Here is a 15764-nt window from a genome sequence, read left to right on the forward strand (position 1 = left end):
TTTCCAACACTTATTAATTGAAAGTGAAAGTGATCTACCCTAGACAAACACCATACCTTTGACCACAACACTTCAAAGTAATTTAGAAACCCCATCTCAGGGAGGTTAAATAACACACCCATCTCTAAACAAGTCTGGCAGAGTAGAAGACAGAAGTTAATTCTCTTACTCTCCTAGACACTCTTAAAACAGCTTCTTTTGAAAGGGACAAATAGTAGCATCATGGAAATCTTAAAACAGGCTTGGTATAGGCTACAATTAAAAGCCCTTAACTCCTTTGAAGCATAGGCCCATGCAGCTTTTTTACTGGCATTACACTCACACACTGCAAGGAGTCCCTAGCATCTTTCTGTCCCCAAAACATAACACACAAGAATAAAATGATCTGCCCAAGGTCATAGAACTGGTAAGTGGCACAGTCCCTCCCTCCCACCCCCGAACTTCCAGTCACTCAGATAAGCTCTTCCCTGCGGCATGCAGCCATTCATGGGATGTACTGACAGTAACAATTTTTTTTAAGTGGTGGGAGAGTGGTCTCCACTGAGTACTTTAGATAGTAAAATCTGGTGGTATTCTGTCTCTGCACATAATGCATAGTCTCTCTCACTGGCCTTAAAAATTCGGGATACATAGTGCCTTAAAAAGACTGTTGTCAAGAACTCAAGATCAGAGGGGCTAGGGAACACATTTTCTCCTACCGTGTCAGCGTCTGGGCATCCTTCTTCTCAGTGCCCCATTGCTTCTCTGGACAAAGAAAGGGTCCGTCCACTCCTCACCCTGACCAAGGCAGCAGTGTAAGAACCACATGGGGCCTCCCAACAGCTTGGCACAGAAGGCACACAATGGCCAGGGTGCCCCAGAGCTGCCAGTGAGCTGTCCTTTCCCCCTAGTGATATTTCCATCACCTCCATCCCAACTTTCAGCAGCTGTGGTCAGGAAGAACACACCTTCTCCGGCAATGCTGCTGAAGTCTGCCGCTGGCCAAAGGGACACACCCCTCCGAATGCTGTGAGCCCCTCAGAATATTCTCATCTCTTCCTTTGCCAGTTAATCCCCTCCCCGCCCCCATTAAGACACGGCCCCTACCTCTGGACAGAGGGGCGTGCACCCCATCTAAAAGCCTCTCCCTGCCTCCTGATGAGATGGACAGCTCCTTTCCCCTCACTCAAGGCTCAGCCCCCACCTCAAGCCCAGGGGCAGGGCGGGTGGCGGGTGCCTTCCCCCGCTCCTCTGGCCTTGCGGACTGTGACCGCTTACCAACCCGCCGCAGCTGCCGCCTTCTCCTCCCTCCCGCAGTTCAGCCCTCACCTCTCCCTCAGTGCTGGGACACACACACGCACACGCTGCCCCGAGGACCGCTTCCCCGGGTCGGCCACCCGCGGGATGGGGGTCGGTCCCCCGACCCGGGTCCCCTCCGTCGCAGCCCCTGCCCCGCCGGCCACGCCCCCGCGCTCACCCGCAGTCGGGGGCCGGGCACCAGCGGCAGTCAGGGTCTGAGGCCAGGTAGCGGCGCAGCATGAACTCCTCGTACTTGTGCATGAGCGGCGGGTCGGCGAGCAGCAGGCGGATGTCGTGCGGGTTGAGTCGCTCGCTGCACTCGGGGCAGCTGATGGGCACCCGGCTCTCGCTGATCTCCAGGCGCAGGTAGTGGCGGAGGCAGTCCCGGCACGAGCGGTGCGGACAGCTGAGGAGGCGCGGGGCCCGCTCGGGCGGCAGCCGCACCAGGCAAAGCGGGCACTCCACCTCCTCCGGGCCCGGGCCGCCGCCCTCCGCCGCCTCCTCATCCTCGAACCCGGGCCCGGCCTCCGCCGCGGCCTCCGCCTCCGCCTCGGCGGCCGGCTCGGTGGGCAGCGCCTCGGGCGGCGGGGCCTGGGCCGCGACCGGGACCGGGGCGGGCGGCGGCGGCGGCGCGGCCGGGGGCGGCGGCTCGGCCTGCGGCTTGGCTCGGGCGCGGCGGCCGCGGGCCGAGGCGGAGAAGACACTGTGGAAGGTGAGGCGCCGGCGCCGGCCGCCGCTGCGGCACTTGGGGTCGGGCGCGGCCGCGTGTAGAGATGTAGAGCGCGGCGATTCGGAGTCTTTCTCAGAGCCCATGGCCCCCAAAGGCCGAGGAGCGAGGGGCGCCCAGCGCCGCCACAGCTCCCGCCTCAGCGCCCCCTCAACCGGCGCCGCGACCGCCGCCGCCTCAGCCGCCCTCCCCGAGATAGAAACCGAGCAGCCCCGTCGAAGTGGTTATAAAGCCTCCGCCCCGCGCGCCGCTGCCCACTGCGCAGGCGCTTCGCTGAGACACCTCACAACCCGCACCGCCCCCCACCCCGCCGCGCGGAAGGGGGCGGTGTTGGGCGGGGCCGAGAGGAGTGGGGCCGGGCGTGCTGGGGCGGAGCTCCGCCTCCTCCCGGTCATGGGGTTTCAGAGGAGCCATCTTGAGCAGGCACCAACCCAACTGCTTTTGTTGGCGTCCTCTTGGAGTTCCGTCACCCTGACGGTCTTCATCCCCAGGGTGGAGATTTCGGTTTGCCTTTCCTCGTGGACAGGCTGATTGCTCCTTACAGTAAATGATGCCGAGGTTACTTCATCTGTAAAACAAAGGCAAGGATAGATCACATGGTGATTCCCAACTGGTCCACTTTCCAACACTTCTTGTTATTTAAATTAACAGCATTAGTTAATAAAGAATAGGGTCATTAAGCATCTACAAAGTGGGGGCACCTGGGTGGCTCAGTGGGTTAAAGCCTTTGCGTTCGGCTGTGGTCATGATCTCAGGGTCCTGGGATCCAGCCCCGCATCTAGCTCTCTGCTCAGCAGGGAGCCTGCTTCTCCTCTGTCTCTGCCTGCTGCTCTGCCTACTTGTGATCTCTCTCTCTGTGTCAAATAAATAAATAAAATGTAAAAAAAAAAAAAAAAGAAAGAAAAAAGAAAAAAAAGTTCTACAAAATGAAAGCATTACTAGATAAGACAGACAGGGTCCTCTATCAGCAAGGGATTTACAGAATTCCTTAATCTAGCATTCGGTGCTTTCTCTGAACTAATAAACCGTATTGCCAGGCCCATCTCCTACTCTATCCTCCTGTCGGCTAGGTTATTTACAATTTGTGAAAGGAGGCCTAGCGCTTTTTCCCCCTGGAAGTGTCTTCCTTGTGCTATAGGCAGGCTTCCTGATGGGAGCAAACATGCGACTACACAACAGCAACAGGAATGGTCCCTTAGGGTTGGGTTCAGTTGCACAAAACTATAGAAAAAAACCCTTAAAATAGAAATTTCTTTCTTTTCTTCTTTCCCCTCCCTCCTTTTTCCCTCCCTCCCTCCCTTCCTCTTTCTCTCTCCCTCTCTCTTTCTTTCTTTATCTTTCTTGATTTTATTTGACAAAAAGAAAGAGCGAGCACAAGCAAGGGGAGTGGATGTGGAGCTCAATCCCAGGACCCTGGGATCATGACCCCAGCCGAAGGCAGATGCTTAACTGACTGAGCCATCCAGGCACCCAGGGATTTATTTCTCTCTTCACCAAAAAAGGAGGTAGGAAGTCCAGGGCTGCTCTGGTACACTCAGCACTTGGTTTCCAATCTTCAGGTCACCTCATTATGTTCCACCTTTGGAAGCAGGGAGGAGAAAGGGGGAAAAGTGCACCCTCTTTTTTTTAAGAGAGGGCCTTGGAAGTCCAACACATTTTTGCTTACATCTCATTGGCCAAGGGATAGTCCCATGGCTATACTGAGAAATGTAGTCTTTTAATTAGACACAAAGTACCCAGCTAAAAATAGGGGCTCTGTGATTAATAGAGAGTGGTAGAGTGGATACTGGAAGGTACCAGATGTCTTTCTCATGGGTGGCATGTAAAACCACAAGAAAGTTCCCCAGGAATAAGCCCTGAGAAACTTCAAACTTTTGAGGTAAATCAGTGAAAGAGGAGGCAGCAAGGGAAACTGAGAAGCAGGGGCTGTGAGAGAAGAAACACCAGGCAGGTGTGATATCACAGATGGCAAGATAACATGTTTCCAGGGGGAGTGGTCAATTGTGACAAAGGCTGCTGAGAAATCAGGAAAGAATAGAGAAGTGACCACTGGATTTGGCAAAACCATAGGAGGGGTAATGTTTCTCCTCAAATAGGGAGGTTTGATACTTGATGGCTAAAACAATTAATTTCTGTATATTGGTCAGAATAGGCTAGGCTTTTTTGAAGTAACAAACAACCCAAATAGCTCAATGGCTTAACATAACAATAGTCTATTTGTCCCTCACTCAAGCAAAACTGGATATGGGTTCAAGGCACTTTCCAAGATACATATCCTCTACTCCACAGGGTAACTTAGAGATCCAGGCTTTTCCATCCTCGCCTCCACAATTTCCACACAAGGCTTTCAGGATTGTCTCAGTAAGGGAAAGATTGTTGGAGGGTTGTGCACTGGCAATTAAATATTCCTGGAAATGGCACTCATTACTTTTGTTTAGACTATTAATTGGAACTTATCATATGAGCTGCAAGCAACAGAGACTAGGAATTGTAGGGGGGGGATCCATGGACTAGTTAGTAAGCAATATTATCAAAGCCACAGTTCCCTGTAGTTATGTTTTACTCTATCCTTAGTGCCACATGTCCTGATCAGCTGCAGTGTCCCCTTCAAGAAGGTGTGTGCCCGTGGCGGGGACGAAGGGTGGGGGAGAGGGCTGCCTTGTTCCTTGGGTCAGATTGTGTTGAAGGAGATAGCGATCCCCTGATTCCAGGCAGACCCAGATAGGTTTTAGGTGACTCTCCCTGCACAGCTGTCAGAATCCACGCTTGCTGAAAAGCTCAATACACTGAATGCTTGTCTTGGCACTGGCACGCAAACAAACTGCCTCAGCTCTAAGCTGCCACCATCCGTGTTGGGCAGAGAGCTGACCTCTCATAAATGCCATTGAACTTTGCAATGGCCCCATTTCTACTGGGTTTTCTTCCCTTCTGGATCCATCACCCTTGAGTTGAGGGACTAAAGCAATTCCTCCCACATTTTTTTTTTTTTCCTGTGTCCCCACTTGGTTGAAACTGAGTAGTGACTCAGGGAGATGGCATGAGAGAAAGAAGGGTTCTTACTCATCTATTCATCCGTTCAGTAAACATTTAGGATACTTTGTGCAAGGCTGTCAGACACAAGGGTCATGGAGAGGAACACTGTCGCCTGATGACGGTTACAGACAAGAATGTGGGTCATTGGGATACTGGGTGACAAAGACATGTACAAAGAAGAAGGTATGTACAGAGGAAGGCATGGCAAGACATGTGGTCAGGGCTGGCTTTCCAAGGAAGAGCCCTTTGAGCTTGGTCTCCATGGATGAGTAGGAGTTGACATTTTTAAGTAGGGGAAAGGGCAGAGGGAGCCTGGAGGAGAGGCAAAGGAGGAGACACAGGATTGGTCTGAGGAAGCGTGGGCAGTGGGGCACGACAGGAGTAGAGAATGTCTGAAAGGATGTGAGAGAGAAGAGAGAATGGAAAGTTTCTGTGTTAGGACTCCATCAGATGCAAGGAAAAGAAGCCCAACGTGAACTGGCCTATGCCAAAAAAGGCCATTTTTGGCTCATGCAACCCTTTGAGACAAGTACTCTAGCAACTGGGCCCAAGGACCAACCCTATCCAGGGAGCTACCTGCCTTCCTCTAACTTTCAACTTTGCTTGTCTGCCTGGCAGCTCTTCCTCTTCCTTCTCCTCCTCCTTCCTCTTTGAATTGTGGTCGTGTACATTATACAAAATACTACTGTAACCAATTTTAAGTGTGTGATTCAGTGACGTTAAGTATATTCACATTGTTGGGGTGCCTGGGTGGCTCAGTAAGTTAAAGCCTCTGCCTTCGGCTTGGGTCATGATCCCAGGTCCTGGGATAAAGCCCCGCATCAGGCTCTCTGCTCAGCAGGGAGCCTGCTTCCTCCTCTCTCTCTGCCTACTTCTCTGCCTACTTGTGATCTCTGTCTGTCAAATAAATAAATAAAATCTTTAAAAAAATAAAAAGTATATTCACATTGTTTGTGCAACTTCCAGCACCACCATCCATCTCCAGAACTTTATCTCTCAGACTGAAACCCTGTACTTAGGAAACAATAGCCGACTCTTCTCCCTACCTTGGTTTTTCAGGCCACTTGCCTCTCCAGGCTGGAACTGTGCCCAACAGCTATCCCCAGCTCACGCCTCCTAGCTTCCTAACCAGAGAGATGAGAAATTCTCTTCCCTTTGTTCCAAATCCTCCAAATCCTTCAGGAGGATTCTGATCGACCAGGCTTGGTCACATGGTCACTCACAGCTTTGATCGGGGGCATGGGGTGCCCAAATTGATAGTCCCCACCTGGACCATATGGTTGGACCAGGGGAGGAGCAATTCTTGTGTTTTCAGAAGAAGGAAGGGGCCAAACATGACCAAGTGAAGTATGAACCATTCACCAGAGGTAGGTTGGGGCCAGGTCATTAGAAGCCTTGAACGCCAGGCTGAGGACCTCATCAGGGCACTGTGGAAACATTTGGATCAAGGAAAGCAATATATACAAGAAGTTGGTCTGCAAAATCTGCTCTTTCTTTATTTGAGGCTCTATTTTTGAGCTTTCTCTTGCCTTTCAAAGTTATTCTGAAAGCTAATTTTAATCAGATATCACCTGAATACTGACTGGGCCCCAACTCCTTCCCCTGGCCTCAGAAGTGACCTCTACCTCTTATGACCCCTACACTTTCCCTCTGGATCAAGACTGATGAATGTCACAAGTCCAATGTGGGTCGTCTTCTGTCTCCGGGTTTCCTGGCCCTTCTTTCTCCCTACCTGCTTCAGTGACTGGCCTCCCCATTCAGCTGGAAGTTCTCCTGCCCCTAGTCTGTCCTCCAACCCCCCACATCCAAGTCCAATTTACCTCTAAAGCGCTTATAGAAACTTACCTGGCTACAGGCCTCATTATTTCTCTTGCCTAGACTTTGGCCCCAGCCCCTTAATTGGTCTCTTTTGCAAAGCCACCAGCTCATGTCAATCCCTTCTACAGTTCCCACTGCCAGTCCCATCTCCTGCCATGCTTCTTAAAATAGAGCTGTTTGGCTTTTTTTTTTTTTTTCTTAAAGTAATCTCTGTACCCAATGTGGGGCTCAGATTCATGATCCTGAGATCAAAAATCATATGCTCTACCAACTGAGCCAGCCAGGCACCCCTTAAAAATATGGGACACTTCACAAATTTCCATGCCATCCTTGCATGCATCCATGCTAATCTTCGCTGTATTGTTCCATTTTTAGTGTAGGTGCCACAGCGAGCACCACTGGGCATTCTTGATCTAAACATGTTCCAAATTACCAAGTTTTGTCTCCTTTGCAAATGCTGGTCCCTCTGCCTGTTATGCTTTTCCTATCTCTCTTCACTTGGTGTATTCTCTTGCATACTTCCAAGGCTCAATTCCATGGTCACAGCCACCCTTCCTCCAAATCAGCCCCACCACCCTCTCACCTTTGTGTCTCCCTGGCACAGTGGGGATAATTCTAGTGTCACACCTATTACTAGGATGACCACATAATTTATGGTGCAAACACAGGACTCTTCTGAGAATGAAAGGGAATGCTAAGATTAATTGCCCTAGTTCAACAGGTGTCAGCTGGTCTGTTCCAGGCAAAGTAGGAGGCAAGGTCACCCTTCTACACCCAGCATTGTTGTAAAACCTGCCACTTAGTGTTTTCATTTATCTCATTCATACCTCTCACCCCTTTTAGACATTACTGTTATCTCCCATTTTTAAGATGAAAATTGGAGCCTCAGAGAGAGAAGAGACTTATGGTCACACAGCCAGAAGGAGGCAAGGCTGGCCTGGGAAGCCAGATCCTTCGAGTCTAAACCTTGGACTCTTCTGACTCTGGAAGTCATTATATGCTACCACACCTGATCCCTCCAATGCGAGACTTACTGTCTAGGTTGGTCATGCGCGGGTCCCTCCAGATGAAGGGGGAAGGTAGAGATGGTGTCTTGTTCATCTTGTGCACCAGCTCTGCTCAGGGGCTAGTCTAGAAGGCCACAGTGCATGTTTGTTAACATGCACAGATGATTTCTTTTCTTTTCTTTTTTTTTAAAGATTTTATTGACAGACAGAGATCACAAATCGGCAGAGGCTAGCGGGGGTGTGGGGTGGGGAGGGAAGAAGGCTCCCTGCTGAGCAGAGTCCCACGAGGGGGGCTCCATCCCAGGACTCCGGGATCATGTCCGGGGGGGAAGGCAGAGGCTTTAACTCACTGAGCCACTAAGCCATTGAACCACTCTGGTGTCCCGATGATTTCTTGAGGATAAAATTGTGTGTCTCATCTTAAAATCTGTGTTCCCGGGTGCCTGGGTGGCTCAGTGGGTTAAGCCGCTGCCTTCGGCTCAGGTCATGATCTCGGGGTCCCGGGATCGAGTCCCACATCAGGCTCTCTGCTCAGCAGGGAGCCTGCTTCCTCCTCTCTCTCTCTCTGCCTGCCTCTCTGCCCACTTGTGATCTCTGTCAAATAAATAAATAAAATAAAAAAAAAAACCTGTGTTCCCCTCCACACTTAGTACCTAGCACAGAACTAGCCATACATCTATTCATTTAATTAAATTTTACCAAGCACCTACTCTGTGCTGTCCTGTGTTGATGATACAATGATAAGCAAGAAGACGAGGTCCTTGTTCTCATGGAAGCCTACTGTACAAAAAAGATCACAAATGCATCAGCAAAAATTGGGATACATGCTAAGAGAAAATACTGGATATTGAAGTTTAAGAAATATTTTGGAGTTATATTTAATAGGTTTCAGTCATAGATTTGATGGGGGACAGCAAGATGGACATAGCTATCGTGTTTTTGCTTAAAACAGAGATGGGGACACGAAGAAACAGTTTGGGGGAGAAACTGGCTGGTTTAGAAGCGTGGCGCTTGAGGTGTCTGTGGGATTTCTATTTGAATCTTCCCCACGTCCAGCCTATTAACTGATTTCTCCAAAGCTGCAAAATCGTGGCAAGTAACAGAAACCTGCCTCAGCCAGTCCTCACAAAGCTGGCCTTCAGGTAGCACAGTAGGAAGAGGGATGGATAGGCGGGGGAAGGCAGGAGAGAAGCAGAGAAGGGATGTGTTCACGGAGACGATAATCAGACCTCCCAAGCTGCAGTGAGGACCGCGGCGAGAAGCCAGGAACCTGGCAGCGTTTAACAGGGAAGGGGGAGCGTAGCTCCCGCCCTATCCTGCTCTGCGCTGGGCCGGAGCATCCCCTGCGCGCGGGAACAAGGGAGGGGAGGCTCTGTGCCTGGAAACCCGAGCAGCCCGGCAGGATCCGCTGCGGGAAGGCCAATCGGACTGAGACTGGTGGCGGCGCCACGTGACCGGCCTCCCCGCCCCCACCCCGCCTTCGCCGGCCTTCCAGGGAAGACCGGCATCCCCGCCACCCTGCCGCCCCCGCCCCTCGCGTGCCGCAGCGGCGCGGGGGGAGTAAAGGCGAGGGGCCGGGATTCCGCCGCAGTCTGCTGCAGCACGGGGGTGGGGAAGGGGAGGAGGCGAGCTCTTTGCAGCCGCAGCGCCCGCAGTGTTTTCCGTCAAGGTCAAGCGTATCCATTTCTGGGCAACTCAGTCTCTACATACCCTCCCTTCCATCCTCCGAGCCATTCCCACCGCCGCTTCCACACGCCTGGCCGCAGCATCTCTGCTCCTTTTGGACCACTGCTTCAGCCTCTCGCTGGGTTTGCTGCGGGGATAGCGCGCGGGGGGTGGCGCGGGAAGGGGCGTGATGGGAGGGTTTCTATACATCCTGCTCGCGAGCTTCTCAGCTTCTTTTGTCATACGCACACCTCAGGCTGTGCCCCTGCTCCAAACCCCGCACTGGCTCCCAGTGTTCCGTAAGAGAGCATTAAGGGCTTCAGAACCAAGCCCCAGGTTAACCCTTTCCAGCCCCACCGTCCCCTCTCACCAGAGACCCAGTCCCTCCGGATCCTTTGCGGGAACAGTCATCGCTTGCCTGCTTTAGTGACTACTGTTGGTGTGTCTTCTGCCTGGGGTGCCCTTTGTGTATCTAGCAAATTCATGGACCCAATCTGATTGCAATAACGCAATGGAGGGTGGAAACCGGTCCTGAAATGCCCTTTAGCAAAGGTCACAAAGTTGAAAGCTTACAGGGATCAAGCAGGGGAAGTAAGGCCAGTGGACGAGGGCATATGAAAAAACTGTCTGAGGGGCGGGGATCCTGCTCTCCATTCAGGGCAATATGCTCCTTGGGGGCGAATGTGAGTCCTATGATGCCAGATATTATGAGTTTACAAGAAAAGGCACAAATCCAGATTTTCATGTGTCATCTCTCAATTTTTAAATGTTGATTTGATTTTTTTTTTAAATCCCTGTGGGCCAGATAGAATCCCTGTAGATCCTCAGCATGTGACTTCCTGTCCTAGCAAAGAGAATGGCTTTCATAGGAAAAATACTTTGAAAAAATGTTGAAGGTGAAGTTTTGCTCTTGAAGCTCTGAGAGGCAGCTGCTGTGGAGGCAACAAGGAGTGGACTAGGAGTTGAATTTGTTCCTAAAATGACATGAGATGTTTTAGGCTACTGAGCACCAGAGAGAATCTACCAGAAACTGGAGAACTGGGTTTGGGAAATGGGTAGGAACCAAGGGTGGAGAGTATGGTGGAGGCCAGTGGGCAGCCAGCAGCTAGCCAAGGTCACCCACCCCCCAGCATCAAACACCATGAATGATTACAAACATTTCTTCCCATCCTTGTGGGGGCTTCCTGAAGGCCCAGGAAGCACCCTGCAGAGCTTTACTTGTGGGGGTGGGGTGGGTGGGTGAGGGGGAGATAAGAGGGGAAGTCAACCCCACCCCCACCTCCAACCTCTCAGGCTGCACACAGTGGGATAATGCTTGGAATGGAAATTTGAGAGCTCCTGAAGAAGAGAGAATTAGAGATGGTAGCTGAGTTTTGGCAACTGTCCCAAGGCTGAGGGTCTGGCGTCAACGGGGAAGATAAGGCTGAGGCCATCTTGGGAATCAAGTTACTCTTAGTTAACCCTGAGTTTTTTTGTAGCTATGATGTGATCCCCTTCTCTGTCTCCCATCCCTGGAAACGTTAAAAAAAAAGTCTCCAATACTCACTGAGCCTGCCTTGACCGGGGTGTTTGTAGAACTAGTAGAAGGGGCCAAGTTTTACATCTATTTTGGTATAGTGTTTATTTGACAGAGAGAGATTACAAGTAGGCAGAGAGAGAGAGAGAGGGAAGCAGGCCCCCTGCTGAGCAGAGAGCCCGATGCGGGACTCAATCCCAGGACCCTGAGATCATGACCTGAGCCGAAGGCAGCGGCTTAACGCACTGAGCCACCCAGGTGCCCTTATTTTGGTATAGTGTTGACCAAAGACAGTACGGGCTGAAGCCGGAGCTGGATCAGGAGAAATCAAATCGCACAAGAATTTGCAGTAATCTTGAAGAGGGCTTTGCAGTAGTTACTTGGGCTTATCCTGTGAAGACCTCAAGGGGTCAGGAGGACCTTGGCTGACATCTCACTGACAATAACAGAGAACCAGCTACCATTGACTGGGTGCTTATTTGTGTCAGACACTAGGCTACATAAATACATTACCTCTTTTCTCCCTGCAGTGATTGCATGAAAGAGTCATACTCTCTCCTATGAGACTATCATTATAGTTTCCATTTTACAGATGAAGAAATTAAGGCCCAGAGAAGTGAAGGGACTTGCCCAAAGCCACAGAAATAGAAAAATGGACAGACCTGCTCTCCAGCCGATTGCCACCCCCGCCCCACCCGCGAAAGATATCATCGTGTCTGCACTCACCAAACACACAGTGGGTGCTGAGTACATGTTAAATCGATTTGTCTAAGGAAGGCCAAAAGCAGTGCCCTTGACTGTCAGATCTTTATGCCCTTGGGCAAGTCATACACCCTCTCTAGGCCTAGGTTCCACCTGTGGAATGGGAATTATAATATGGACCCCAGGACTATTGTGGGATTTACACGAGACCAAGTCATAGAATCTCTGTAACTTGCCATACATCCAGCAGCTGTTGTTGCCGCTAAAGATGAGGACAGTGGGAAATGAGGAAGGAGAAAGGAAGGAAACCAGAATTTGGAAGTACCAGCACTGTATCAGCTCAGACGGGAAATTCTCAGGAGGCCCCACCAGTTTGCAGTTTCTAAGACTACTGTGTCTTTATTCGTTCATCATTCCTGGAACATTTACTGTGTGCCAATGCTTGATCTCATTTCATTAAAAACTCTATTTCAGTGCGCTCCCAGCTCGGGTGGCCATCCTGAGGACAAGGCCATCTCACCTGCAGATACAAGCCATGCGTGAGTCCAGGGAGCTCCTTCCAGTGCGGTTCCGGCCCTGGTAGTGGGTGGCAGCGAGCACAACTGCTGGCCTGGCCACAGATTGTGCGCCATCGGGGCTGCCAGGGGCCCTGAGGTGTGTACCAGCCAGCCCTTCCTCACCATCTGTGATGACACCAAGCCTACAGCAGTGACCATACCATCTACAGGATGGCCTACCGCCGCAGTCCTGGGCCAGCCTCCGCTCTGCTTGCTGGCCTGGCTGGAAGAGGACCAGCAGGTTCCCCAGGGCTGGTGGAGTAGCAATATGCCAGCCACCCTCCCGGGATGGAGGAAGCTATGTCCAGCCAGGCCTCTGTCACAACTCTGCAGGATGGCAGGGCGACATCTGCCAGACAGATGTGGACAAATGCAGTGCTGGAGGGGGCACCTGTACCCTGCACTGTGTCAGCACCATGGCTAGTTACCGGTGCCAGAAAGGGCACAGCCCATCTGCAGATGGTGTGCTCTGCCTGCCCGAGTCAAGGACTCTCAGGGAAGCCCCGAACCCTACAACAGGAATGGACAGTGCAGTAGAAGAAGAAGTGCGGAGGCTTCAGTCCAGAATGGATGTGCTGGAGGAGAAGGGGCAGCTGGTGCTGCCCCACTGCACAGCCGGGCCTCGAGGGCCTGGGAGCACAGGCTGACTGACCCCAGCAGACTCCCCAGTCACTCCTTCCAGCAGCTGGACCGCATCGGCTCTCTGCGAGAGTGATCTCCTTCCTGGAGGAGCAGCTGAGCTTCTGTTCCTGCAAGAAGGAGCTGTGACAGACCTGGCCCAGGTCCCTGGCTCTGCCTACCGAGAGCCCGTGCCCACCGAGCTGGCTAGCACCCCGCCACCCCTGCCAGTGGGCCCATGGCTGAGGAGAGGTACAGGGGCCCTGCTGGCTGGACAGGGTGTTGGGGGCACCTCTGATCTGTGTCAGAATAAACTGAAGGTTCAGGACAGGGAAAAAGCTCTGTTTTGTTATGAACAGATACTCAATTAGTTTCATTTTACAAATGAGAAAATGAGGTTAGAGAAATGAGGTAACTTCCCACAAAGAGGACACAGCTGGAAAGTGGCAGAGGCAGGATTTGAACTTGGATCTGGGTGCTTCCAAAACTTTGTTCTTTCTGCTTTCTAGTCAGTCTTTCCTTCGTTCACCAGAATAGTTATCCGGCATTGACCAAGTGCCAGGCCTTCTGCAGCGGCAGGGGATACAAGACCCAGAGAGTCTGAAAGAAGTTTCCGGGTCAAGCTGGGGAGGCAGACAACTCAGTGGACACTCACAACTCAGCATGACATGCTCTCTGCTGGGGGGAGTGTGGTGATAGAAGAGGGGCTATGGCTGTAGACTTGCCTTTCTCTTTGGCCCATGGACCCCTGAGGCACATCTTGAACTTGGCAAAGGGTCCAAGTCCCCTACTCTAAAGTGAGGAGGAGACACGCCTTCATCCGTCCTCTCTGGGTGGAGGGGATCGTTGCAGTGGGAGCAGACCATAATCAATGGTGCTTTCCCAAAGAAATTCCTCCCAGCCAGTCTCTTCTCTGTCTCTGTGTCTCTGTCTGCATCTTACACACACACACTCCATGATGACAAGAGGTGTGTGATGGGTTAATGTGGGTAGATTGAGTTTCTCCATCCTTTGGCATGCCCTGCCCGGGTGGTCCTTGGTATTTGTCAGGTCTCTACTGTAAAGGCAAAATGACAGGATGCTTGCATTTAACAGCCTGGGACATGTGCATTAAAAAGAAATCAGGAAGGGGCACCTGGGTGGCTCAATCGGATAAGCATCCGACTCTTGATTTCAGCTCTGGTCTTGATTTCAGGGTCCTGAGTCCAAGCCCCATGTTGGGGGTCCATGCTGGGGGTGGAGTCTACTTAAAAACAAAAAACAAACAAACAAACCATGAAGGAATGTCACCCAAACATCAATAGTGATTATCTCCTGGTAAATTTACGTGTAATCTTTATTTTCGTCTTTTTACTTATTTGCTTACATTTTTTTTTTTTAACCAGGTACCTGGGTGGCTCAGGTGATTGAGTGTCCCGGTCTTGATTTCAGCTCAGGTCGTGATCTCAGGGTCATGGGATCAAGCTCCTTGCTGGGCTCCAAGCTCAGCACAGTCCGCTTGTCCCTCTCCCGCTCTCCTCCCCCTGCTCGTGCACTCTGTCCCCCTCACAAATAAAGAAATAAAATCTTAACATTTTTTTTTTTACCATGGACTTACTATTTTTTTAATCAGTAAAAATATAAATGAAATTATCCTCTATTTTAACAATTATGTGTGACCTCACAGGTGTGGAAAGGGGTCTATTAGAAGCCATTTCACAAGTGGCTTTGCCCTGAGCACAGCTGGGACTGGACAGGACATGGCCGAGGGGAGAAGGGAGGAAGTGAGAGGTCATCGAGGATTAAAAACAAGAGCCACTGTTCCTCAGAGTGCTCTGAGCCTAGGTTCTTCCCAGACCTTGATAGGACTATCTCATTTAACCCTCAAAGCCAGATTGGGAGAGGAAACCAAGGATCCATTTTATAGAATCCTCCCAATGGCACAAAGCTTTTGTATTCCCAGCTACACACACACACACACACACGCATACACACACACACACACACACATGCACACACACACACACACAGACACACACATACAGACACACACTAGTACTGTGCAACGAAGCAGGTGAGAAATTGCTCCATTTTCCTGTGAGAAAATTAAGGCCAGACAGGAGACTTGCTGAGTGCAGTCAGCAGAGAAGTGAGGGTACTCCTACAGTTCAGGCCTCTTTTTCTTTTCTGGCAGTCCTCCTCCTTCTGCTACCCTCTGCCAATTGTGGAGGCTTCCTTCTTGAAACAAATGACTCAAGGTAAATTGCTGACTGGACTTCCCCTTTCCAAAAACACAGGAAGTCTGTGTTGTTTGTAATTGTGGGAGAATGATTTCAGGTCTGTTACAAAGTGGGCAGGGCCAGATAGGGGATGGGGTCCTGCAGGGGCAGGGCTCCCTGCAGCCTGGGCTGGTAAGGGATGCCCCCATTTTTGCTGAGGGTCATGTGAGTGTGTCTACTAGAGTTGGCCCGAAGTCCCACCCCAAAAAGCTGACTTAACTATTATGGAATTTAGAAAAATGAGCCCTGGGGGGAGTTTTAATAATAATAATAATAATAATAATAATGGTGATGATGATGATGATGAAAACTCACCTATATGGTACATTAACCTTTGTACCAGGCACTCTGCTAAGTGGCTGACACATTCGAATTCATTTTAGCCTCATAGCAGCCCTAGAAAGAGATTCTATAGCTTTGGAGCCAAAAAGAAAAAAAAAAATTGGATTCAAATCACAACCATGCTGCCTCCCAGCTGTGTGACCTTGGGGAAGTTATTTATATTCATTCAACAAATATTTTTGAACACCTACACTCATTGCAGTATGTGCCACACACCGCTCAGTGAACAGAACACGGATCCCT

At 50.9% G+C, this 15764-nt stretch overlaps 1 protein-coding gene, 1 non-coding gene and 1 pseudogene across 5 annotated transcripts in view; 1 reads left to right on the top strand and 2 right to left on the bottom strand.

Moving 5' to 3' along the window:
• RNF19B (ring finger protein 19B) overlaps positions 1-2170 on the bottom strand; it is a 23080-nt gene extending 20910 nt beyond the window's left edge. For 2 of the 4 annotated variants that reach the window (XM_044237728.1, XM_044237726.1), the window contains exon 1: positions 1457-2165. In XM_044237728.1, the coding sequence (XP_044093663.1) occupies positions 1457-2091 (635 nt within the window). In that variant the 5' untranslated portion in view covers positions 2092-2165. Of the gene's footprint in view, positions 1-1456 lie in introns of all 4 variants that reach the window. The other 2 variants (XM_044237727.1, XM_044237730.1) reach the window with 2 other exon arrangements.
• LOC122899096 lies at positions 2090-13071 on the top strand (annotated as a pseudogene).
• On the bottom strand, positions 7150-7252 carry LOC122901545. Its single transcript, XR_006383556.1, has one exon. It is a non-coding gene; the product is annotated as a U6 spliceosomal RNA (small nuclear RNA).
• Positions 13072-15764: the final 2693 nt, after the last annotated feature.

The sequence above is a fragment of the Neovison vison genome, chromosome 2 (genome assembly GCF_020171115.1).
Source record: "Neovison vison isolate M4711 chromosome 2, ASM_NN_V1, whole genome shotgun sequence".
Classification (NCBI taxonomy): Eukaryota; Metazoa; Chordata; class Mammalia; order Carnivora; family Mustelidae; genus Neogale; species Neogale vison.